This window comes from Lissotriton vulgaris, chromosome 2_1, assembly GCF_964263255.1.
Source record: "Lissotriton vulgaris chromosome 2_1, aLisVul1.2, whole genome shotgun sequence".
In the NCBI taxonomy this organism is placed as follows: Eukaryota; Metazoa; Chordata; class Amphibia; order Caudata; family Salamandridae; genus Lissotriton; species Lissotriton vulgaris.
In genome coordinates, this window is record NC_141687.1 from 1,974,501,041 (window position 1) to 1,974,528,721 (window position 27,681).

General features: G+C 43.8%; 1 protein-coding gene across 3 annotated transcripts in view; it reads right to left on the reverse strand.

Annotated features, from left to right (window-relative positions):
• MAN2A2 (mannosidase alpha class 2A member 2) overlaps positions 1–27,681 on the reverse strand; it is a 668,437-nt gene that overhangs the window by 87,473 nt on the left and 553,283 nt on the right. For all 3 annotated transcript variants that reach the window (XM_086958183.1, XM_086958182.1, XM_086958181.1), the window contains 2 exons: positions 16,591–16,732; positions 16,303–16,436 (listed from right to left, as the gene is read on the reverse strand). In XM_086958183.1, the coding sequence (XP_086814309.1) occupies positions 16,303–16,436; positions 16,591–16,732 (276 nt within the window). The remainder of the gene's footprint in view (positions 1–16,302; positions 16,437–16,590; positions 16,733–27,681) is intronic.

Genomic DNA, 27,681 nt, shown 5'->3' on the forward strand with positions numbered 1-27,681 from the left:
ATGTGCTGCAAGATGTTGCTCGTATTACTAAAAATCCATATAAACCACAATTTAATTTGTCAAAAACAGAAAACATGGCTCTGGAAAGAATTAGGAACGACACCAACCTAGTAATTAAACCTTGTGACAAGGGTGGGGGCATTGCTATTTTTAATAAGAACCAATATGACCAGAAGATGCTGGAAATGTAATCCGTTACAGAACACTATAGACCAGCACAATCTAGAGAAATTACTAGACTAAATGGACAGATCCAAGAGATGACCCAGGCTGCCCTGTTGGAAGGCTATATTTGCGAGGATGAATATGAATTTTTGAATAAAACTTGTCCTATCACCTCTGCTTTATATGGCCTTCCCAAAACACATAAATGTGAGACAAATCCTCCCATGCGGCCAATCATATCCATGATTGGTTCCTGTACCGAGCCCCTCTCCAAATATGTAGGTTCCTTCCTATGCCCGTTGACACACAAGTATACATCCTTCATACGTGACACAGGAGATATTATCAACAAGATAGAGGGGATCTCCTTTAATCCTGAGACTGACACCTTGGTAACGCTTGACAATGAGGCATTATACACCAATATTCCTCAATGTCTGGCGTTCCACTCGGTTGCAGCTCTCTTAGAGAGGTTTCCAGACAACAGACCGGACACATTTATTTTACAGTGTCTTGAGGTTGTCCTTTTGAACAACTTCTTCGAATTTAATGGCTCCCTCTATAAACAAATAAAAGGTACATTGATGGGGGCATCTTGTGCCCCTAGTGTGGCTAATACATTCATGGGGGAGTGGGAACTACAGAACTTTTACAATGAAGCGGCCCCATTTTTTTAAAATGTGTCTCTATGGAGACGCTTTATTGATGATATTTTTTTTATTTGGAGAGGGCCGACTGAGATGTTACATGAATTCATTCTTTGGCTTAATGCCAGCAATCCCAACCTTAAGTTTACAGCTAACTGGGATCACTCGAGGGTGGAAATTTTGTACATCACCATTGATGGTACAAGTGGCCATCTGAAAGTGAGCCTATATAGAAAGCCTACAGCAAAAAACACCATTCTACAATTTGGAAGTTACCACCCGAATTGCCAAAGAGAGTCAATCCCCTTTGGGGAATTTTCACGCATTCGGCGTAATTGTACAGATATGGCATCTTTTCATGAACATGGAGACGCCCTAAAAGAAAGATTACTCAGTAGAGCCTATCCACATCGGCTCATACGCCATGCTTACAAGAGAGCAAAATATTACAATTGGGAGGCGTTACTACAAGGCTCTAAACGTGCACCTCAAAATCTAATCACTTGTGTGATTAATCATTCAACTTTTAATTTTAAAATTAAGAATGTGATTAACAAAAATTGGAGGATACTCAATACAGATGAAGATATGCACCCCATACCAACCCCTTTGGTGGCCTATTGTAGAAATAAGAACCTCAGGGACCTGTTGGGTCACACACGGAATATCAAGAGACCGTATTCTGGCACTCAAAGGTCTGTCACTGGTTTACCTATCATTCTGGGCAACCATAGATGTGGCTCGTGTCACGCTTGTGAGGCAGCTTTAGGTTCAGATACAGTTAACTATAACAATATGGAAATCAAAGTACAACATCTTACGAACTGCAGAAGTAGTAACATTGTCTACATTCTTTTTTGCCCTTGTGGTCTTGCGTATGTGGGGAAACAGGCCGCGAATTCTGTTTGCGTTTCAGTGAACATAAATAAGCAATCAGAACCAAGAGAATAGCGACCCCCTTAGTACAACATTTTTTAGAATTTAACCACAACGAAACAGATTTGAAATGGTCTATATTAGAAAAAGTACAATTCAGGATGGGTAAATCAAATGAGATAACAAGCAGGAAACGGGAGACCTTTTGGGTGTTCCATCTGAATTGTGTCCGTAAAGGTTTAAATGAGGAGATTGCCTGGTATGTGACCAAATGACTACTCCCTCTAATGTGTTTCTCTGTACTTATCTGTAAAAGGGATCTTGTAACTATTGTCAGATATGCTTGCATGTAGGTTAGATGTAGGTACCTCACTAGGTATCATGATAGGGCGATGATACCTAGTGAGGATGTACTATATAGAAATAGGATTATATCTTATCACGCCATGAAAAAGATATTTAACTATAGAAATGTCATTCTGGAATATGAGATGTCTACTTTCTGGATGCCTATTATATGAATCCGAGGTTTCTTGGTGACATATTTAATATTGTTGGGAACAATTATTTCCATTACTGCTCAGTTTGTTCAATAGAACTATTGTGATAACTATTGTTGAATAGCCAGATGCGATCGAGGTAGAACATAATAATTTTTTCCTAAATTGGGGGTATTAGGAAGAAATCCTTATATTGTAATCACGGCTTTTTTATGGTTACATCAATATCTGTTGAATTTATGGTAATCGAGGAGTAAACTTTCTAGCTTCCTCCTTCCTTCCGGCTACAGTATTTGGTTTAAATGTATCCCGTTTGAATAATACCCACATGCACGATTGACCATTCTGTCATGGCGCTGACGGGGAACTCAGTTCACGAGTTCTAGTTATGTGAGAACATCTTGTTTCCCACGTGACCCAAGTACTTCCTCTTTGTCCGCATTCGTGCAGGATTTATCGTTCAAAGATAGCAGCGAAGCGAGTCCTGTTTTTATTTCTACCTCTGAAACGGGCTGAATAGGTAGTGCTGCAAAACATCGCGTGAACTGCAGTCACGGAAGGGTTATTTGGGATTTAACAAACACAGTTACCGTGGATGATAACTTCGCTACGTGTCTTGAGGGCGGCCGACACGATGGACCCGAATATCATTGAATAAGGTGAGGAAATGTTGGGCTAGTGGCTGAGGGCTACTCTTTGAGTAAGGCCGGCATCGGTGTAAGAGAGTTAGCATGTTACACTGTAGAAACACCGGTATTTGTAGCAAGGGGTAACACGCATTGACCCTCTCACTGGCTACGGGGTTTTAGACCTATACAGGGCCAGTTAACAGATTAGCATTCTGTCGAGTAATTACTCACAAACACTCTGTTTAGTGATAGATCCGCTTAGCGGTTGGTCCTTAAATCGGAATAGAAATATGGGAAATGTATATTTAATCCCGTTCATATTTTAGTGCATTGTCCGACCAGTGTTCAGACACAAAAAAGCGGAGAGGGACTGGCTTTAGGGTGCAACCCCTTCTGACATATAGAGGACCAAATACTGATCGGCTGTTATTACCATACTAGACTCTAATGACAAGACCTGCTTTGGGTGACTCCTTTTTAAAGGGAAGTTTTTTTAATGTGGATGCGAAAGATTAGATCAATCCTTATAAGTATAGGGCCCCTTACTTTGTTTGCACGGAGTTATATAATGAGAGCTACATAGTTTGTTCCTCTATTATATTTTACTTTTTGACAGGCTGGGATCCTGTTCTATAAAGGCGTCCATTATATCTTATGTAAAAGAAAAAGACAGGAATATATAAGTAGAAGACGATCGGAGGTACCTGCTCTAACAAAAAAGTGAGTATAATTATCTGAGGTAACAAAATCCTTTATTGATATTGTAGATCAAGGAGTGTTCATCATGGTAATCAGGGGCTCCGTGCTTATTCCTTATAGCTTCATGGGAAGTACGCCTCAGTCCAAAACATCTAAGGATATTACCTCTCAGCGAGAAGAGAAGCTCATCCTATAATCAGCCGGTAAGATGCCCCCTCTCCCTATAGGTTGCTTTAGTTATGTTAATCATATGAGATCTAGCATTTTAGTCAATTACTGTATTTCTCATTTTAGATACCCTATAAAGGGTTCTCTTGGCTATCAGACTCGATCCTGCTTCATATATTGTTACAGCTTGAAAAGAAAGAATCATGTATAACGAAAGTTCTTCTCCTTGTAGCATGTAAGTTTAAAAAAAACTAAAATTACAGGGAGATGACAAAATGATTTAGGAGTTGCTAAGTGTAGGCAGACAGTGGGGTCCTAATAGGTTTTTCTCAGGTGATGGTGATGGTGTTTCGCATTCCTGATTTTCCAAAAAAAACCTCAATCATGCAATGTTTTCTCTTAATCATGTAAGGTTTTCTCTTCTTCTCTTTTTCTTTTGGCCTATCAATCTCTTCTCTTTACTTTGTTTCTGTAGTTGACTATAAGATATGTGCCGTGACACACTCAAGGGGGTTCTAGGAAATTTATGAGATACATCAATCCTCCTTGTGGTATACAACTATGTAAATATAGCAAGTGATGTAAGGAATATGCTACTTACCAGTATGCATATGTTGTTGGCATAGAGGGCTGCAGAGTGGTACATTATGAATAGATCGCCATCTGGTGTTGGGCTCGGATGATTGCACTTGTTTTTCTGTTGGAGAAGTCTTTTGTAGTCACGAGGCTGGTGACTCCTCCCTTGGGTGATAGTGCGCATGGGCATCGGCTCCATCCTTAGATTGTTTTGCCATAGTAGGGTTAGATGGGGTAGTATGATAGAATACAGAACGAGTTGCCCATGTAAGTGTATCTAAATAAGATAATGTTGGAACAGACACAGGTTTCTGGGGAGGTAGGGAGGGCATGTACCACTCTGCAGCCCTCTAAGCCAAGAACAGATGCATACTGGCAAGTAGCATATTCAGTTAGAGGCATATGGGCTGCAGATGGTACATTATGAATAGATTACACAGCAGTTACCTCCCTAGCGGTGGTCACCAGTGTCTCTTGCAACAGTTTGAAATAAAGCTTTTAATACAGCCTGGCCCACATTTGCTTGCTTAGTGTTTCGTGAAGGTATGCGGTGTAGACCAAGTTGCTGCTTTGCATATGTCATCCAGGGGAATGTTCCCTAAGAATGCCATAGATGCCCCTAGTTTGCGTGTAGAATGAGCTCTAGGGGGAACAGTTAGTGTTCTTTTTGCCTTTATGTAACATATCTGTATACATTTTACAATCCACCTGGCAATACCTGCTTTAGAGATAGGGTTGCCTTTATGTGTTAGGGAAAACGCTACAAATAGTTGTTTGGTTTTTCAGAAAGTTTGTGTTCTTTCTATGTAATATAATATTGCCCTTTTGACATCTAGTGTATGTAGGGCCCTCTCTGCTACGTCTGTGGCTTTGGAAAAAAGACTGGTAGTTCCACTGGCTGATTGATGTGGAATGCTGAAATTACTTTAGGCAAGAACTTTGGGTTTGTTCTAAGAACCACTTTATTCTGGTGTAACTGTAGAAATGGTTCTTGTATTGTTAATGCCTGTAACTCACTCACTCTCCTGAAGGAGGTAATGGCTATAAGGAAGGCCACCTTCCATGTAAGAAATTGTTTTTCACACCTATGCATAGGTTCAAAAGGTGGCCCCATTAGTCTGGTGAGTAGGAGTCTTGGTGGAATAACTCTTTTGAGGCCTTCCATGAAAGCCTTAATTGCGGGTACCCTAAACAGGGATAGATGTAGCCTGTTTTGCAGGTATGCTGCTATAGCTGCAAGATGTACTCTAATGGAGGTGTAAGCAAGGTTACATTGCTGTAAGTGTAGTAAGTAGCAAATAATATGTTGTGTAGATGCGTTCAGAGGGTTGATGTTGTTACTGTTACAGTATACAGCAAATCTTTTCCACTTTGCTGCATAGAAGGCTCTGGTGGTGGGACGTTTTGCTTGCTTAATAATTTCCATACAGTTTGGAGGTAAATTTAAGTATCCAAATTCTAAGACTTCAGGAGCCAGATCGCAAGGTTCAGTTGTTTGGGATCTGGGTGCATTATTTCTCCATGGTTCTGTGTAAGGTGCATGGGTGAGATTCTTAGTTTTTGGTGTGGCACCTGTGAGAGTTGTAGGAGCCTGGTGAACCACGGCTGCCGTGCCCACGTGGGTGCTACCAGTATCATGGCCAATGAATGGTGTTGCAGTTTTCGAACCACTAATGGAATTAGTGGGAGAGGGGGAAAAGCGTATGCAAATTTGTTGGACCTATTTATCCATAATGCATTGCCGTGCGACAGGTGGTGTGGGTACCTGGATGCGAAGCTTTGGCATTTTGCGTTCTGATGAGTGGCAAAGAGATCTATCTCCAGTTGTCCCCATCTTTGGAAGAATGACTGCTGTATTTGGTTGTGCAGTTTCCATTCGTGTATTTGTTCTGACTCTCTGCTTAAGATGTCTGCTATCTGATTTTTAACTCCTGGAAGGTGTTCGGCTAACAGACCGGATGTTTTGAGGAATGGCCCATCTCCAAAATTCCTGCGCTACTTTGGATAGTTGGAGAGAGTGTGTCCCCCCTGTTTTTGAATATAATACATCGCTGTCATGTTGTCTGTTCTGACCAGGACTGCTTTGTTGAGAATATGCATTTGAAAAGCTTTTAATGCTAGAAACACTGCTAGTAGTTCTAGATGGTTTATGTGCAGTTGTTTGTGCTGTACACTCCATCTCCCTTGTACTGTGTATCTCTCCATCTGAGCTCCCCATCCAGTGAGCGATGCATCCGCTGTTAATTCCACTTGTGGAATTGGTTCTAGGAACGACCGCCCTTTGGAAATGTTTGTTGTATTCCACCACTTCAGAGAGCGATGCGTGCGGTCGTCTACCAACACCAGATCTGTAATCTGACCTTGAGCCCGATTCCACTGTGTTGCTAGACATTCTTGAAGCGGACGCATTTGTATTCTGGCATATGGGATTAACAGTATGCAAGAGGACATTATCCCTAATAACTGCATGAACCCTCGAGCTGTTAATGAGTGTTGCAGTTGAAATCTTTGAATTAGGGTGAGCATTGTCTGAATCCGGACTGTATTGGGGTATACTATGGCTTTTTCTGTATTTATAGTAGCCCCTAGATATTGTTGAACCTTGTTTGGTTGCAGGTGGAATTTTGTGTAGTTCACCAGAAACCCTGGCTGGTGCAGCAGTTGAATTGTCTTTTGTGTGTTTTGAAGACATTCCTCTTGTGACATGGCCTTTATTAGCCAGTCGCCCAAGTAAGGGAAGACATGTATTTGCTGTCGTCTTAGGTGTGCTGCAACCACTGCTAGGAATTTTGTGAACACCCTTGGTGCTGTTGTGACTCCAAACGGAAGGACCGTGAACTGATAATGTCGTCCTTCTATTACAAACCCGAGGTATTTTCTGTGAGCTTTGTGAATTGGGATATGAAAGTAGGCGTCTTTTAGATCCAGTGTAGAAAGAAAGTCCCCTTTCTTCAGTAAAGGAAGTACCTTTTGGAGCGTGATCATGTGGAAATGTTCCGAATTTATGTATGCATTGAGAGGTCTGCGGTCTAGTATAGGCCTTAGAGATCCGTCTTTTTTGGGAATTAGAAAGTATAGAGAGTATACTCCTGTTCCTTGTTGATGTTGTGGAACCTCCTCTATCGCCTGCTTTTGTAGCAGTGATAGTACTTCCTGTTTTAATAATGTCAGATGATCTTGACTCATTGGACGCTGTCTGGGGGGATGTTTGGTGGGGTAGCAGTGAGTTCTAGGCAATAACCATGTTGGATAATTTGTCTCACCCACCTGTCTGATGTGATGTTTTCCCAGACAGGTAGGAACTGTGATAGGCGTCCCCCGACCGGTGTTGCATGGTCTGGGGGGAACTGTATGAAGTCACTGTTTTGGGGTAGGAGAGTTGCGGTTGTTGTGTTTCCGCGACCTCTACCCTTGTTGTTGTTACCTCTGTAACTGCCTCTAGAATTACCTTTAGGTGATGTTGGTGTAAAAGAGGTTGATTGCTGGCTTGTGCCTGTATTCTTTGATCCACCTCTGTAGGTGGACCTACGAAAGTAACCTCTCTGAGATGGCTGTTGCAATGCTCCCATTGACTTAGCCGTCTCTGTGTCCTTTTTCATTTTCTCTAACGCCTCATCTGTGCTTGAGCCGAAGAGGGTTTTCCCATCAAAAGGCTGGTTCAATAAAGAAGTTTGTACCTCCTGTTTGAACCCTGAGTCCCTGAGCCATGCATGTCTTCTTAACATGATACTGGTGTTTATAGATTGTGCCGCAGTGTCTGCTGCATCTAAAGCACACTTAATGGAAGTGTTGGTTATTATCTTCCCTTCTTGTATCAGCTGATCTGCCCTTTGTTGATGTTCCTTAGGGAGATGTGTAATGAGTTTCTCTAACTCATCATAATGAGCTCTATCATAGCATGCAAGTAGCGCTTGAGTATTTGCTATGCGCCAGCTGTTTGCTGCTTGGGATGCTACTCTCTTGCCAGAGGCAAATATTAACTTGGACTCCTTGTCAGGAGGAGGAGCTTCTCCTGATAGTGAGTTTGCTCTCTTACGAGCATTTGACACTACTAACGAGTCCAGAGGTATTTGGCACTTAATAAATACTGGGTCTTTTGGGGCAGCCTTATACTTTTTGTCAATTCTTGGGTTTAACACCCTAGCCCTTACAGGATCTTTAAATATGTCTGATATGTGAGTGAGGAGACCCTTAAACATTGGTAGGGTCCTTGAAGATTTCTGTGCAGCAGGTAGTGTTTCTAAAAGGAAATCTTCTATCTTAGGTTCCGCATGTATATCTACCTTGTGGTATTTGCTGCCCTATTAATCAATTGTGAAAAACCCGAATTATCATCAGGGGGAGAGGGCCATTATCATTATCTGGCACTGCATCATAATGTTCCCATGGGTCGTGTCTTCTGCGATAGTATTGTTATCATCCCCAGGAAGGTCCCCATCCCCTGTGTCACTTTCTACATCTGTTTGAGGTGTAGATGGGCGTGGTGTAAAAGGTCGAGGGATAGCTGGCAGAGTATGAGGAAGAGGAGAAGAGGGTGTGTCCATAGGCTGTGGAGAAAGGGGAGGAGTTGTATTTGTCCCCATTGTTCTCTTCTTAGGAGGAGGAGCTTTCTCCTCCAACGGTTGAGTCTTCCTCTTTTTAGGTGATTTTGTCCCCACCTTGCCAGTTTGTGGATCAATGAAGAAAATGTCTTTTGTTTTGGATCTGTCTCTTGCTCCTGTGTCGGTACCGAAGCCTTTAGGTCCAATAGGTGCTTTTGCTTCTGTGTCTCGGTGTTATGTGTTTTCGGCACCGAGAATTTGCTAGAGTTCGATTTTTTCGGTATCGAGGGAGTCTTCGACGTCAAAGCATGTTTCAGTTTCGACATGGAATGTTTCGACTTCAAGCTCTCTTTGGTATGGAGCTTCGGTGTCGATGTCGACCATTTATCGGATCCGACATGGTGGGAGACCGAGTGTTTCGGTTTCGTTGCCGAGCCAGAAGGCGGGGCGTCGGAAACTTTTTTCGGTTGTCTGACCGGGCTCGAAGGCGGGGTCGACACCAATCGGGGTCAGTTTTTTGGCAAAGGGACGTCGTCACTCACGGTTTGATGAACGTCGACTTCTTCGACATCAGACTCGTCCGCTTCTGACCCTGACCGGTCCTCATCTTCTTCCTCCTCTGAGTGTTCGACCTCGAACAGTTCTGGGATTGCATCTGACTCCATCCTCGACATCTCGTGTCTTCGGGCTCAACGGTTTCTAATCGTTGACTTGGAGGATAAAGCCGCGCAGGCTTCATAATCCCTGGATTAGTGGTCAGGTGACAAACAGAGGTTGTACACCTCGTGTAGGTCCTTGTGTGGGAATTTAGCACCACACGTTGGACATTTCTTGAATGGAGTCCTATCCATGGACTCCGGGCTGGACTACGTCGAAATAGGCCTCCCGTCCCGTCGACGTAGAGTTGGAAATCTTCGGTGTTGATGTCGAAGCGCATCGAAATGGGAATGAACTCGTGCTCGATAAACAATACCGTCGAATTGGAAAAGGAATACGCGCCGAAATATAACTTTTTCTCGAAGTCAATCCGGAGCGCTTCGAACCTCATCCGAACCCGATGGCGGAAAAAAACAATCTAAGGATGGAGCCGATGCCCATGTGCACTATCACCCAAGGGAGGAGTCACCAGCCTCGTGACTACAAAAGACTTCTCCAACAGAAAAACAAGTGCAATCATCCGATCCCAACACCAGATGGCGATCTATTCATAATGTACCATCTGCAGCCCATATGCCTCGATCATATACATGTTCTTCAGTCACACAAGAAGGTCTATGTTGGGTAGATAAAGTTGGATGTACTTAGTTCTTTTCGCTTTTTAATAAGTACATCTTTGGCGACATATATTTTATATATTTATAGGTCCCCTGGGAAGTGAATGGTCTTATCTGGAAAGTTCCTGAGGAAGGTGGCATTTGCCACCGAAACGCGCGTCGACCTAGTGCGGAATGTCATGCTTGGCATTTGAGATTTATCTATTGGCAGAGATTTTCTTTGTCATTTAGATCACGTCCGTGTACAGATTTTGTTTGAGTGAATTTAGTGAGAGTGAGGTTGTAATAGTATGATTGTTGTGAGTGTTGTGTATCCAGGGGTATATATTCTTTGTGGATTGTCATTTTTCTAAAATATTGTGTTTCTTATATTGTATATATTGTATTGGATCAATTGCACTTTTCTGATGGAGATTTTTCTATGAGGTATTCACATATAGAAATTATAAAATAATGTGAAAAAGAAATGTAAAGCAATACTTTTTTGGTATATGCAAAAGATAAAATGAGTTGTTTATAAAAAAGAATGATAAATTAAAAAAAATAAATTTATAAAAAGAAATATTCTTGTGAAATAGTACGAACTGCTTGTGGTTGTCACTAATGTACTTTAAAAATGGATTATAAAGAAATGGAAGCATGTCATTATTGAATTACTTCGGCCAATGAGGGAAAACCTATATTTCTGGGCTCGAGGTTTGGGGCCTCGGCCGCCCTACGTAACACCACTATGTAAGACTCTCCCTCCTCCGTGGCCACGGTAGGAGGAGGCAACATGCCAAGGTCTGGTGAGGTGACCAGACCACTGGCATCGCCCAGTTCCTCTCTCCAGTACTGGTAGTACTCCAAATGGTCAGTTAAAGGGTCACAAGACCCCTCCCCTCCCAGTCTGTCTCACCCACCTTTGGCTGCCAAACTGGCTGAAAATGTCCAGGGTTGAATACCGTCACAAAAGAACCCATCTGCGCCGGATCCGGTGTCAGCCGACGCAGGTCCTGCTCCATATCCACATTGGGGTGGAAGCCAGGGTCGACGCCGCTGGAGGTCCAGGCGGCGTTGGCTGTGGACGTGGTGCCAGTGGAAACAGATCAGGTGGAGGTGTAATAAGGACGACTGGCACCGATCCGGATCCAGGTCTGGATCCAAGGGGGCCCTGCGGTGTAGAGGCCGGAGCCTCTGGCATCGAAGGCCTATGGGCCCCAGCCGAGTCCGCCGGGCCTGAAGGCACGCCGGCAGAGTCGGGCTGCCCAAAGATGGCATGCATCGCTTTGTAAAATTGACGAAGCTGGTCAGGGTGGAGTCGACCCTGAAGGCTCCGCACACGGATTAACAGGAGGGGCACCACCAGCACCCTTTGTCGCATCGGCCGACAGAAAGTCGAAGAGCAACAATGTTTATTCAACTTACCTGTACCTGCTGCGCTAAGACTTAGACTAGGAGTGATGATTGCTCCGCATCAGTCCCTCGACCTCTCACGCGACCGGGACCTCAAACGACCCGGAGCAGACTGCCAGGCGTCGAGTAGCTTTCGGGACCACTACCGCAAAGACTTTGGGGCCATGGTTCGGCAGTTGGAGCACGACTTGGGGTCATGGTGGCGCTCCAGGCAGTAGAGGCACATGCAGTGCGAATCCGTAACTGACATAAGTCAGGTACAGGAACCGCAGGCCTTGAAACCGGGCATCCCTTGTGCACCAGGAGTCTATGTTAGACTCAAAAACGAAGTCGCAAAAATTTCAGTCATAAAAGTGACTGGGGGTACCGCTCTCTCTGGATCTGCGTTTACTGGCGCGGAAAAAGAAAGACCGGACGTCATTGCACGAGGGCGGCGTGCAAGTAGCTACCACGTCGTCATCCCGCCGATCACGACTCCAACGATGAACGTGGAGCCGACCGACGCTACCTTTTGACGCGCAGGGGTACTGCTGCCGAAAAAGTTTCCGGATCCAGTCTGACCCCTGGGGTTAATTCTAAGTTAAGGAATCTACAATTAACTGTTTCTTTCAAATGGTCGCGCACACTTCTTGCCAGTAGGATGCCATTGTGGGGCAGGACCACGCTAAATGTATAAAAGATCCATCAGGCGAGACATAGCGCGAGTCTGTAATGAAGGGCTGCGCTGTAGTTAGAGCAGAGAGGCAGATCTTGCTCCGGCCATGTCTTTGATTATCCTGAGTCCCTGGGTGAACAGAGACAACTGACAAGTCCCTAGAATCCCATTGGAGGTAGTCCTTAGTTACTTGCTTGCAGGCAGAGGTGAGCAAGCAGCAGTTATTGGGAACAGTCAGGCCCACCAAAGTGGCAATCCTCCTAGCTCAGTAGCCTTTACTCCAGCAGAGCTTCTTGCAGGTTCAGTAGTGTACTACTAAAGTGGGGTCGGAGCCCCTGTACTTTTACTCCTAAAGTCTTTGCTCTGGGAGAACTTCAAACAACTTGTAGAAGTGCACAAAATCCCCATGCCCTATCTATGGGAGGGGGAAGCAGAGACAGCATTGTGAAAGGCAGGCACAGCCTTATTCAGGTGCAAGTGACAACTCCTCCCACCACTCTAAATTCTGACCAGGCCTATTCGAGCCAACTATGAGTGACCCAGGAAAGGCAGAACACACCTCAATCTCCTTGTGCCTGTATAATGCACAGCCCCTGCTCCTGTCAGTCAAAACCAGATGTTGAATACCCAACCAGGCAGGGCACAAAGAGTAATAAACATACAGAAACGCCCACTTCTAAAGTGGCATTTCTAAAATAGTAATAAATAAATCCGCTTTCAGCAAAAAGCAGGATTTATTGCTACTAATAAAAACATGCCAAACATGGCCACACCACCCCTTTCATATTAGAAATTACCACTGAAACCCATATTGGGCAACCCTCAATGCAGTCTCAAAGCAGTGAGAATCCAAATAGGTTGTTTGTCACTACCAGGACAAGCCACACAATAAAGGCACATCCTACTTTTTACCTACACAGCACTCTACCCATGGGGCTACCTAGAGCTTACCTTAGGGGTGATCTATATGCAGTAAAAGGGGCGTTTCAGATATGGCAAACACTTTAAATGACTTTAAATGACATGTCACTGCTGCAGTAAACTGCACACAGGCCCTGCTATGGCAGATGCCTGAAACAGGTTTGAAAAGCTACTTCTGTGGGGGTGCAATAAGCGCTGCAGGCCCACTAGTAGCATTTCATTTACAGACCCTGGGTATAAGGGATACCACTGTGCAAGGGACTTACAGGTAAATTAAGTATGCCAAACAGGTATAAACCAATCATATCAAGTTTACAAGAGAGAGCACAGGAGATGTACCACTGATCAGCAGTGGTAAAGTGCCCAGTGACATAAAACCAATCAAAACAAGTCAGACAAAATACAGGTAGAAGGCAAAAAGTTCTGAAATAACACTGCGAAAAGAGCAAGGTCCAACGGTGGTGTTTTTGTCAATGACTGGTATTCAAAGCATTTAACGGCGCCTTTGTCAACTCTGGTATTTTGAACATCGACTGAGTCTTTGTTGATTGAAGAGCTTTCGACAAGGATGATTTTGTCAACAGTGGAATCGTCTGCGATGGTGCAGCAAGTGACAATGGGTGCTTTGCTGGATCTTGCCTATTTCAGGAGCAAACTTACTCGTTGATAGTGAGGTATTTGTCAATAGTGGTATCTTGTCAACTGTGTCATCATCAACAGTTTCGTTGGTGATGGACAGTATGCCAAACTCGTGAATGATGAGACACCATTTTTTGTTCTTTTTTTTTAACTTTCTCTTCGATGGTGAACCTCCTGACTACGTAGGTGAGACATCAACGTGACCAGAAGTCTGTCCTTTTAAGATAGACACAGAAGGTCTCTTGGTGGGAGTTACACAGAGCTCAGAGAGTAGCTTAGTCTTTTGGTGTAGGTCATTCTAATTTGGACTTTGAAGTTTTAAAACACTTTTCTCACAAGATGCATCTTGATGACTCAGCTTTTTGAAGCTGCAGAATCCTACCCTCAATGTCCTTTAGGGTGTTGATGCTAAAATTAATATTGAGTGAGGGTCGTTAGTGTATAATGTCTGGGCCACACACACCTCTTGAGGCCCGAAACTAATCCTTGAATATGTGGAATCAACCATGGTCCCAGCCTGAAAATGCACAAAATGCACCACAGATACCTAGGACATTTTGGACTGAACCCTTCCTGCTCACTGGCATGAAGAGTGTGCGTCAAACGATCAGCAACAGAGTAGCTGAGTTAGAGCTCAGAGGACTCCCTGTTGCCCAATACCAAGCAGTAGAAAATCTGACAGATGGAGCTCCGGAGTAGGTTTGGATCTCCTATCCCCTTCCCCTCATTGGCTGGACTTCGGGGCATATAATGAGAGAGTGTGGCTAAATGTGGCCTACGAGTGGTTAGAAAAGTTTTTTTCAATGTTAACTGCTGTACAGAAAATATGAGTGTGTGAAATTTGTACAACTTGTTCCGCAAAATTCCATAAAATGTGGGCAAAATTACACAAAATGCTAATTTGTCATTTAATGCAATATTTTAGCATGAAATGTGTCATTGTGTCAATTTTTGATGTGAGGGCACATTGCATGGCAAAAAACAAAGTGTAAAAAAAAGAAAGCACAGCTAATAACAGCTGCTCACGTTTCGTTGTTCCCATGCGTTCAATGTAAATTCTTAACACAAATGGTGCATTTGCGTTAAATTTTTTACCACAAATATACATAAAATTCCCAGAATTACACAAATTATGCCAGCGTAATATACATTTCATACTGACCTAACTGAAATACCCCCATGTCAACAATGACTATTGAGGGTTCCCAACCTGACATCCAGGGATAAAACTGAAAATATATGGATTCATACTTCTTTCAAATTAAAACCCATTACGAGGTGGAGATTAAAAATCCAAAATTAAGCAAAGGTTATTTATAAAGTGCCCCAGTAGATCCAAATCCCACTAGCTTGACATTTCACTTAGACCACCTTGAGCAAATATTGCTGCACCAAATTATGCCAAGATTCATCATAAAAATAAATGCAAACTGACTGTTCAAACCATGCACATTCAGACATCCAGTACACATTACTTCACTTCATTCCTGAAGGAGAATTGACCATATGTGAAACAAATTTTACAAGCAGAATCATGCTGTGATAACCAAACACAGAAGGTATTTTAGGGTTATCGTTCATAAGGCTGACTGCGCTCAACGAAGGACGTGTTAGTTTAAGTTGTGGAATGGATTACCTTATTGATTCTATAACTTGCCAGGTATTTGGGGAAACATGCTCTGACTGCTGTTTCAGTAAAGACCTTTCAGAGACGTCAGTGGCAAACACTCTAGAAGAACTTTCTAGCTCATACTTATTTTGTCCTTACCGCTAGTAATTCATCTGAGAAATGATAACGTTTATAGAAACTCCCCTGGCCTATACTGTGCTGTTGGTGGTCGAATTTGGCCATTCCTACTCAGGAGAATATTGGTATACTTTCTTGTGTGTTAATTTTGTATGAGAGGTAGCATTTTTACCATCCTACAAGCATTATGCATGCCTGTTTGCTTTTCTGTCCTGGAAGCACAACTGCTATACTTTCAGGATTATTACATAGGCTCCTTAATCACGTCACTGTAGAAGCACCCTAGTATTCCTTTCTGTTGCATTTACTTATGAATGTCATAGTCCATTATTGATACTGGTTAGTAGTGCAGGTAAACTGGTAAATGAATGTGCCAAGATCTGGTAGCTCTTTGCCCGACTTGCGTACATTCTCCAGTTCTACCTTAGTCAATGATATAGTGCACAGTGAACATCACACTGTTAAATATGACATATCAAATATAACTTTGTTTTGACTCCATAAGCATGTGTTACTTACTTTTGTATGGTTTCTTTTAACAGGTATTATCTAATCTCAGAACACTTCCTGTAACGTATGTAAGACGAGCTAAAATTGCTGCCTAAAATAAGAGAAAATATTCTGGCACTTCTGAGTTAGAACTTGTCTTCCTAACAACAATGCACTGAATTGAGCAACAAATGAAAGCTTTTTCATAATAACCAAACAACTTAATTTCATAGTAACCTAACAAGGGACTTGCACTAGACTGCTTGCTTTTTTTCTAGGTAAAGTCACATTACTTGAGTGTAGACTGCTTTTACTATTGCGATTTGCTTTGCATTTACATCAATTACTATGTTAAGTACCTATTTTAATATGCCTACTTACATTTGTAACTGTACTCCGTTTCTCCAGAAGGATACGGAACCTGCTGCAGGCTCGTTTATTGTCCTTTAGCCCTTGACCAAGACCACGATTATCATCCTGCATTAGCCGACGATCAAGTATGACTTCAAGTTGACCTAAGAAAAGTTAAGACTGAATTAACTGGAGACTGTTTTTGCAATATTGTGTTTGTATTCCATGAAATAAGCCAATCCTACCGCATTAGTTAGGCAATATGCTAGATAAGATAGAAAGACAGTAAAAATGATAGCAGTACTTCTACTTTCTTACCGCTACTCAGACTTGACACACCCAGGGCCTGAGCTGTAAGGAGTGTCAGTCTTGACTGTTCATCCTGGATGTACGCCATAGCCGGCATGGGATAGAAATTAGCCTGGAGAGGTAACTTTTTTAAATATTTCCGAGCCTGAACCTACAAACAGAAACAATGAATACATTTAGGAACTTGCTGGAAAAGTGTTATTATCAATGGTGATTGCTTTAGCTACTGTTGGATGCCTGGTAATGGAATGACCAAAGGAGACCATGAGATCATGGTGAGTGAAGAGTGGACATAGCATCCACAAGAACAGCAAAATACTTTTATTTAAAAAAAATAAGAGCCTCTCGATATCGGGTGCATCACACATTAGTGGGTAAGACCATAAGAATACAAGTTAAACAAGAGCCACTTCTAGCTATTGTAAGGATCACATGTAGTTTTGTGCTTTCTTGGGCCTACAATTCCACATAGGAGCTGCGATTACCCAGCTGCACTAGAGCTCCTTTTACCACTCGCTGTGAATACACAACTGGCAACACTTGCATTTGATAACAGATTTATACAAACAAATGTAAAACATATTTAAACTACTGTCGGACACCCACAAGTACACCTTGCATGCTGTATATAAGGCACCTAAGGCTAGTGAACCTGGATCGCAACTGGTTTCCTTAAATTTCATGCTATGTAGATAAGGAGAGGTGTGTAGCTGGCTGACCCTGGGGGAGGGGAGGGATAGAGTTTTTCGTTTATAAATTTGAATATGTTTCAGATACTGTTCTTTCGGATCCCACTGTATCAGGAGAGGTACATTAAATGGCATCTGATATTCACTGATCCTTTATAAATAGAACTGTATAGAAATGTTCTTGATCTATATGTTGGGACGGATTGTTGGTATAGATGTGATAATTATGACCGTTGCATATTGTGATGGTTTTTGGAAGAACATGCAACAAAAAAAAAAAAAGAGCTGGTGAACCTGGAAGATATGAGCGGGCAAGATGACCAAGAAAGTGGGGAGGTGCCCGGAAAGAGATCAAGTGCCTGTGGAATCAGTTATTTCATAAAGTCAAGGATAGCCGGATTAACTGTGCAAGAGTAGCCCCTAACGTATGGAAAGAGAAAGGAGGAGGTGGGAGAGGGAAAGGAAGCGGCGGAAGGAGAAGAGTGCAACAAAACAAATGTAAGGCAAGGGAGAAGACATAGGAGAGAAGAGGAGCGAAACAGAAAAAGGAAGGGGCAAGGAGAAGTCACACTAAGAGAGATGGGGTGGGGAAGGGTGTGGTGTGTATAATGAAAAGCCTCCAGTTGGCCTGTTGTCCAATTTCAGTGGCAGTGCTACGCATTCTGAAGCAGCTGGCCATTATGTACACTATCCTGTGTGCATCTGTCCAAGCCTGCTCATCATTCTCACAGTCCGCATCTGTCCAAGCCTGCTCATCACTCTCACAGTTCGCAGGCACTCAGCAATATGCCGGGTGCCCTGGCACACAATATGCCCAAACACAGTGGGGCCCTGAGAACGGCCCTCTCAATGGAGACCCAAGTGGGTTGCTCTGTGTGAGCAACTAAAAAGAGTACAAGTTGTGAGTGGTGATGTGCAAGGTAGTAGAGATGCATATTAAGTAATAGCAGTCCCCTTCACTCTGGTATCTGCATAAAATAATGCTGGTTTAACTCATGGTCTCCTGTCAGCCCAAATTAAGAGTTTGGTGCGTTTGTTGAGTGCACAAAGGGTATTTTTGGGTATACTAAAAGGTAACATGCCAAAAACATAGTTTAACCTTGGGCCGTCACCATTTTCAGCATCTGTACCTGGCCCCACAAAGATATGTGAAGTTCGGACCATCTTAGGAAGACTGTGGCAGTTTTAGTAATAAGGAGATACAGGTTGTTTGATACCATGTTGACAGGTCCTCTATTAACCATGGTGCCTAAGTACCTGAGTTTGGAAGCTTTCCAAGTGAACTCGTAGTCAGTAGGGACATAATGTTTCAGACAATTTATTAGCTAACATGAGTACACTGAAAACGAATCAGTGATGGAGATCAGTGAGGGGACTAAGACATTCAGGTCTCTAAGAGTAATCAGTATATCCTCTGCATATAGCAGAATCATAACCAGCCCTGCCTTTGTGGCAATGCCCGTAATACATTGCTCTTGCTGTATAGCCTCTGCCAGTGACTCCAGGGTAATGAGAAACAGGAGAGGTGAAAACATCCATCTCAAAAATTAAGGACATGTCGCTTCCACAGTCTGTTTGGGTGATAGGATTTGAATACAGCCATTTCACCTTAGCCAGAAAGTCTGAGCCTATCTCCACCCGTTACATGATATGGAGTCCCCCAGTCTACTTGCCAATGGACCTTGATTGGAAAGTATAGTTCCCAGTGGAAATGAGTGAAGTCTTGTACTGCATCTGAGTTTCTCCCAACTACTAAAGTAATCCCAAACAGCTCTGCTTTGCCAAGCCTGTAGAGGCAATGCTCAAACAGAGTAGCCTGATTATTCCATAGAAATTCAATAGTATTGGTGGGATTGGAAAATCAGTGCAAATAATGAATACACATAAGACGATGTCAATGTACTGTCATCAATAACCCAAATCTAGTTTTTGATTCTTACTTTGGAATGGCAGCTAGATTTCCAAACAAATACTGCATTACTTCAGCCCATTAAACCTCACTATAATCACAAGGTTTCCTACAAGGAGGTTATTTGCCCCTTCCCCATGAACATGCAAATTATCACAATTGGTAAAGTGGGATTTTCTTCTTTGGGGAGTCATAGTAAAATAACATTGATCCTTTCGATATAGGCAGATCAAATATTTTACATTGCGTGAAAGAAAGACAGAAAAGCAGGTAAGGATGGAAAAAATACTTGTAATGTATTCCTAGCTCTTCACTATTGGTATTCACTTTGAATTCAAGAAAGTTACAACATCTCCAGGCTTGAGCAACATCCTACAACACAGTTTCCACGTTTTTCCCATTGTTTTCCATTTAAAATCAAATAAACTGAAAACATGGACAAAAGAAGGCATCTTTACTGTTTCCTTCTTTTGGACATTTTATCTGTTTATTTGATTTGAAATGGAAAACTTACTTATTAAACTATAAATTTCAGCGAGAATCAATGAAAATGAAGACACCCTGACTGCATAATGATGAAGTAAGGTAGGTTTGTTCCTGCGACCACCACATCCAAAGCTCTTCATCACAAACTCGGCTCCAAATACACTTAAAACTAAAGGTCGCAATAATTCTATGATACAGAACAAGGAAGTAAGGCTCCACAGTCTTAAAGGTGCAGAAAATAGCGTGTGAACAGCGCACACAGTAGTACCCAACAAACCTAAATCCGGAACATAACTATTTGAGAAAAGCAAAGCAGTTATACAATTACACAGTAAAAACATGAATATAAAGTGGAAAAGAAAACAACAAAAAAAGATATGACACAAATAAAAAGAAATCCCTTTATAGCAATGAACAACCCAATTTGAGGACTTTTACTAGATTGGAGAATTTTGTAATGAATAATATTAATTTCTGTTTCATGCAGTTTTCAAAAATCCACTTTGAATGAAAAGGAATATCATACCCGGAAATAATTCGGTAGAACAAAGAAATGGTTTACTATTCACCTTGGGGACAAGTGGAAGGAAATATCTGATCATACTGAAACAACATACTACTTTTCGTCTGTGCTACTTTAATCCCAATTCGAAAGAGAAACTCCCGGCATAGCCCCGATGTTCAACGTAACTGCACAGGTGCTGAGGTCGGAGGAGTAAATTCCCCATATCACCTCCGCTTTTCAAATGTTGATTCCAACAAACCCCTAAAATAGGATTGTGACATCAATAGTGTTCAAGTGTTCAAATCTATAGCAACTCAATGGTCAGTCATTGAGAATGCTAGTGTAGCCCCTTTCAAACACAGTAACTTGACAATGGTACAACAATAACATATCACTAAATTTGTTAGAATTATTGCTACGCATTTTCAGAAGAGAGTTTATTTAAATAAAGAAAACAAGGGTGCTTTGAATGCAATATAAAATAAATGAATCTCAAACCGAAGAGGAGCTGCGCTTCCTAGGTCCCAAAAAGAGTTTTGGCTCTGTCCCTTCAACTCTAAAACTGCCCATTTTGTTTTAGCTGATTTCTTCTCTTCCATCCCTCCGCTATCCTTCTCAATCCAAATAACTGATTAATATCAACCAGTCAAATTACTTTCATATTTCACTTTACTAATTCACCACTAATCCTCTACTCGCCAAGAAAGTGCTTCAACACCCCGGGGTAACAAGCGCTAGATAAATGCAAGCCTTTTTCCCCTCTTCTATCCCCCGCTATCCTTCTATAAATAACTGATTAATATACACCACTCAAATTACTTTCACAATTCACTATACTAATTCACCACTAATTCTTATGTGTTCCGGAGTAACGTGCTACTCGGCAAGAAAGTGCTGCAACACCCCATTAGGGGTAACAAGCGCTATATAAATGCTAACTTTTTTCCCTCTTCTATCCCTCCGCTATCCTCTCAATCCAAATAAATGACTAACCTATCCACCACTCAAATTACTTTAATATTTCACTATACTAACACTAATCCTTTATGGGGGGTCCGGAGTAGCGTGCTACTCACTGAAAAAGCGCTTTGACGCCTCGTCAGGGGTTGTAAGCGCAATATAAATGCAATTACAATAAAATAACATAACATACAATTAAAAAAAAATTTTCTTTCTCGTTTTGGGTGCCTTGTTTTATATTGCTGTGTACACCCATCACCAGAGTAGTCTCGCTCCAGCCAACTGGTTCACTGGGTTTTGCAAATTATTTTAATTTTGTTGTGCTCCCTCCTTTAATGTTCTGTTACCCTATTATGTTAATTACTACCTTAGCACTGCCATTTTGTTATCCTCTTTTTCCTGGGCTCATGTCTCCTAGGGTCTTTCTGTGCTCTCAATCGTGAAGATGGGCTGCTCTTGGTTCTCCGTCGTTGACGTCTCTGAGGTACACAATGGATAGGCAGGTGTCGTTGCAAAGAGGGGGAGTAGGCTCTGCACCCTCTGTTCTAAACTAGGTGATTTTGGACAGGCTTTTTCAATTCAGTTGTTTTCACTTTAAAAAGGATCATTTATTTTTCTTTTATTTGCCATTCATCATCACATTCTCATATATGGTACCCTATTTCCGGAGTTGCTCGGTTCTGTGGTGTCAGTTATTTGACAGGTCAAGTTTATACCTAATTTAAATTTCCTTGGGCTCCTCTTCTTCTGTTAAACTATTTTATCAACCAAGATATTACATGCCCGGTTTATATTGCTATCCTCTTTTTTCAGCCACTCCCGCTCTCGTGCAGGTCTGTGCTCTTGGGGGTGGTTGAGGTGGGCTGGCATTGGTTTTCTCTCCTGCCAATTAAAATGTGCTTCAGTTACAAATGTAAATCCATAACGGTGGCGTGACAAAGGTGCTCTTTTTCATTTTCTATTTACCTGTTCTTTAAAGTAATTCATTATTTGGCAGTGGTAGTTAGTTATTCTCTTTTTTTTCTTAACCGGCTCCCTCCCGTTGGTCTTTTTTTCACTCCTCAAAGAGGAAGGGAGCCAGCTCTGGGCTCTCTTCTGAGCCACAACCACAAATGATGTGCCTCTGTGACAAAAGAGATGGGAAGAGTATTTCCCCGCTGCACTAAAGGCCAACCCACTTCCTTGGGCTGCTCCATTTATCTTCTGTTAGCTTGTTATTTTACTTACTTAAGTAATTACTTTGCAGTTTTAGTTTTTAATCGTTTTTAGGTTTCGCCTGGCGTTAGCTGCGCAGGCGAAAACTTTTGGGAAGCAGTTCCGGCGATTTTTTCGCTCTCCGCCCCTTTGTGAACGTCATTGCGGCGGTGGGCGGTGGTTTATTATTTTTAAAAAAAATGTTTTTTTTGGGTCATTCCTCCAGGCCGACCGCCGCCGGAAGAAGTCCTGGTGAGTGCTCCCCTCCCCTCCCGCTGTCCGTGTGCCCGTTCCCGCCCCCCCTCTCGCTGTCCGTGTGCCCGTTCCCGCCCCCTCCCCGCCTCCCGCTGCCCGTGTGCCCGTTCCCGCTCCTCCCCCGCCTCCCGCCCAATGCCAGAAGGAAATGCAGCAGCCTGGTCGAACTAGAGACTGACACGAGAGGCGCCCAGAGACATGAGTGTGGGCAAAAGTGAGTTTGCAAACTAGGAGGCAGGCGCGCAGCTTCATGTTTGAGTTAGTTTACATACCGAAAAAAGGGGTTTACAGGACGAAGGCACGGGGCCAGAAGTTAGAACAGGGTGCGAGCCGGCCGTAGAAACGGAGACCTGACCCGGTGCTCCCAGGGAGGGGGTGAGTTGCGTGTGAAGCTGCGGAAGATTGTACTACTGTAGTCCGAGTGGTCGGGCCAGAAGTTAGAACAGGGTGCGAGCCGGCCGCAGAAACGGAGACCTGACCCGGTGCTCCCGGGGAGGGGAATGAGTTGCGTGTGAAGCTGCGGAAGATTGTACTACTGTAGTCAGAGTGGTTGATGTTGGGTTTTTGAATGAAACTGTGCTGTGGGGAGCTGCGGGAGGAGGCGCGATATGACATTCACAGATTCGAATTAGGGAAGCTGCAAAAATACTTGCTTGGCGTGAGAATTGCATAGAAGGTGGATCTGAAATACTGTTTGACGAATTCATGTGTAGCACTTGAAGGAGGGGAGGTGCATTGCTGCAAACTGGAGGATATTAGGTGTGGAGGTGCACATGAGGATGTGGAGAAACTGAAGAATGAGTGATCAATGGATCCGGAAGAAGGCGTGAGGTACATACGTACCTACATTCTATGGCTAAAGGATGCGGGATGTAACTGTGTGTGTGTGCTTGCTTCTGGGTTTATTTATATATGTATGCACTGCCGGCTCCTCCCCCCCTCTTCCCTGGCCGAGACAGAGAAGGCTTCCTCCAGTCCCAGCAGTGTCAGTGTCACCCTCCGGGATTGCCCGCCCGCCCCGCTCTCACCGGTCGCCGATGCCTCTAGGCTCTCTGTGCCACACTCTGTGCACCGGTTCCAGTGCGAGCGTTAGGCCGCCATTTTGTGAGCTCTCGCCCTCGCCGTAAACTGGAGCGTCCTATTCTTCAGCCACGGGGGCGAGGTGATGGTGGCCGCTACCCCAAGCCCCTGGCTGAGCTGCCGGGGAGGACGCCTATCTTCTGGCCCGGGGTGGTGCAGGGCCCGCCCTGGAGGGACGCCAGACTCACCTGCTCCCACCATGAGTATCTTCAGCTATGCAACACCTGGAGCCTGGGTACAGTGTGTGTCTGCGTGATGTGACTGTCTGTGTGTGTTTGCTTCTGTGTTTATTTATATCTGTATGCACCAGTGACCCTTTGTGGACCGGCAGCATTGTGTGTGTGTGTGTGTGGTATAGTTATGCGTTGTGTGTGTTTTTTTAGGTTTGTGAGACGGTTCATTTTTCTCTGTGTGTGATGTATATGTGAGTGCCGGTGCCCTCCTGCCTGGGAGGGTGTGCATGTATGTGGCCTTTGTGGTGCCTCTGTGTGTTGTATTCATGTGCCTGGTGATGTTTCTTTGTATGTTCATGTGTGGGGTGTGTTTCCGTCTGTGTCGGCATGAGTGCCTCTGTATGATGTGTCTGGTGTGCCTTTGTGAATATATTTCCACGTATGTGTGTGGGGAATCTAGGTTGCAAACCCTGCCTTGTTAGGAGTGATTCAAGAAATATGTTCAAAAAGAGAGCATGAGTGTGGGAGATAGACGATTGGGTGAGACTGGCTCAAATGTTAAATTTGGCCTTAGCAGGTTCAATTGGGAAGACCATGAGGACAAGTCTGTGTGTGGTTAGGGGGTGCACTCCGAGGAGGTGCAGATTGAAAGTGACGGGGGTGGAGGGGCCGAGTATACACCTGTGCAGCGTCGGACTGGGACATAAACTAAACGGTGCCACAAAATAAAAGTCACTGCCATTATTGGATTAGATGGATACAATTTGGCACATGTTTGCAAACTGGATCAGTTGTTAACTTGTTAAAATTTACCGAAAAAGAATTCTACAATGTATAGGATGTTTGAGCTTGTAGCGAGCAACGTTTTTTTCATTATTAGGGAAATCAACAGTAAAAAACAGCAGACCACAAAGGAGGCCCTCAAACAGCCCAAAAACCGGTCCACGCACAGACCCGCCCATCGGGCAGTGCCCGTTTGCACTACTGGCCACCCAGGGTCTGCATGACGAGCGAAGAAGGAAGGCTCAACAAGGGGTGCATAGGGGCGAGGTGTACACCGGGTAGGCGAAGAGAGGGCACGGCCAGTGTGAAGGGGCGACTGTGGCGTGGGCAGAGGTGGGCGTGTGGTGAGGGGCAGTGGGTGTCCGGGGCATAGATGCTAGCGCACCGGCTGACCTGGACTGAGGGAAGCAACGGGTGAGCTCTAGGAGTTGGTGGGGGCCTCGAATGACCCATTCGTAAATAAGGAGAGTTCCCAGGGTAAGGGTGTGTGTGTGTCTCTGTGGCTTTGTGTGTCTGGCTCTGTGTGTGTGTGTGTGGCTCTGTGTGTGTGGCTCTGTGTGTGGGTGTGGTGCAAATGCAATAGGTCTCGTATTTGCGAAAGATTAAGCTATTGGGATTGTAAATGACAATGCCATTTATTTATCTGTTTTCAAAACCAACACATAAATAAACAATTTGTCATTTACAATGCCAATAGCTCTAACTTTTCCGAAGGCGAGACCGTTGCATTATAAATGCTTGTTGCTAGTGCTATTCCCTCCTATATGTCTTTATTCCCTCTCGAAATTGGAGGTGGGGTGGCTTTGGGTGTCCTCCTCTGCCACAGCCTCCCCCAATTTGCCTTTGTTACAAAATGTATGGGCAGGTGAGACCGTGCTAGCAAAATGCCCAAGTCAAGCCTATGTGCGCCCATTCAGGCTCAAATGTGTCCTTTCACGCATCCAGACTGGCCAGAGATATTTGGAAGCAACATATTATCGTTAATAAAAATAGAATACAAGACCTTCAGCCACTTGTCGAAGCCATGTTAACATCAAAAACTCTCACATGGCTTTCATTTTTGAGCTGCATTAGGTAAATTACACATTCTAAGATTCCTCCCAGGCCACAGATGTCCTGGGTGCACTCTGGATTTATTACTGTGCAGTCCGACTATATATAGAGGGGCAGTCTAGAGAACTTGATGAACCCAATCTTATGGATGTCTGGATTATTTCAGAAACTTGGGTCACTGTGTTCTATTTGTACCATGAAGGAAGGTGTGCCCACCGGATATAAAAGGCCATAGAAAAACAGGCATTCGTTTGTAGAACAGGCAACTATGCTAACTGCAGTTGGTTTATAGAACTGCTATTCTCTATGTATCATGAAGCGATGTTATGTTATGTTATAAAATGTATGCATGGCTGCCCCAGCCAAGGGGCATCCCGAGCTATGCACAGACAGAAGATAGGTGACCGGGCCGAAGAACGCCACAACCAATTATTTAGAGAACAACTTAGTTTTTATGGCCTTGCGGAAGGCAGCATGATTTTGAATGCTTCTGATGTTCACCGGAAGGGAGTTCCAGTGTTTGGGGGCTAAAGTTCGGAAAGAGCGACCTCCGGCTGTGGCTCTCTTAACCTGCGAATGACAGCCAGATGTTGGCAGAAAGAGCACCGGAGACGAGTGGGCGTATAAGGCATAAGAAGGTCTGCAAGGACTTCAGGGTTTTGAGCATAAAGGATATAGTGGGCAATGCACAGTGCTTTAAAAAGAACAAGCTTCTCCACTGGGAGCCAATGAAGTCTATTAACCACTTCGATGCTTGTGACAAGGTCAACTCGTCATGGGTGTTACCTGCGCTGTGCGTTTGACGAGTTGACCTTGTCACATAACAAGGGATTTTTAAAATTGCAGCACAGCACGGGAATTGCTGTAGCAATGATGCGGTTAATGAACTCCGAGGTGTGACAGGTCCTGGAGAGCCCAAACAGTAGTCGGACGGCTGCATTCTGTATTCTTTGGAGGCGCTGTGTCTCTGCTCTGTTAACTCCAAGAACAGAGCACTAGCGTAATCCAGCCTAGATAGTATGGTGGCCTGGATGATAACCTGCTGAGTGTTAGCTTCAAAGAAGGCCAACAAAGGTTTAAGACCACGAAGGAGCCAAAGCAGACTTTAGCCACTGCTTTGGTTTGGGGCTAGAAGGAGAGCGCTGAGTCCATCCAGACGCCCAGATTTTTTACTGTCTGTTTAGGTGCAGGTGAGGAGCCAAAGGCGGAAGGCCACCATTGCTCATTCCACAGATGAGTGTTTTTCCCCACCAGCAGGATTTCCAATTTGGTGGCGTTTAGTTGGAGGCAGTTCGATTTCATCCAGTCCGTGACTGCTGTGAAGTCCTCTTTGAACTTAGAGGCATCCTGTGCGGGGTTGTCGGATAGGGCAATCACTAACTGTGTGTCGTCCGCATAGGAGACCACAGTCAATCCTCTATCCTTTGCCACAGCTGCCAAAGGTCGAATGTAGATGTTAAAAAGGGTCGCGCTCAGGGCAGAGCGATGTATGTTATGTTAGCAGGAATTTCTAAAGCGCATGGTCACCAGGAGGTTTCATGGCGCTGATCTTGGGCAGTGTCAGGACGGAGGCAGATTACGTGTGGGCTTGCTCTAATAGCCAGGTCTTAAGCGCCTTTCTGAACCCCAGCAAGTTGTCACACATCCCGATTGCTAATGGTAGGGAGTTCTAGAATTTAGGGGCAAGATAGGAGAACCTAGACCATGGCATTTGAGCTTAAAGGCAGGGGTAGTCAGTAGCTGGAGATGGGCTGACAGCAGATTGCGGAGTGGAGCATGCCTTACTATCAAGCAGCTGATGAATTTGAAGCTCCTGCCGTGCAGGGCCTTAAAAGTTACACACCCCGTCTTGAAAGCTACACGTTGGGCAATAGGTAGCCAGTGAAGTTTGGATAGCAAGGGTCTGGCAGATTGCCATCTAGGTGGTTTGTGGATTAATCTTGCAGCCTGGTTCTGTACCATTTGGAGGCATTTGAGTAAGAATAGTGGTAGGCCAAGGTAGATAGAGTTAGA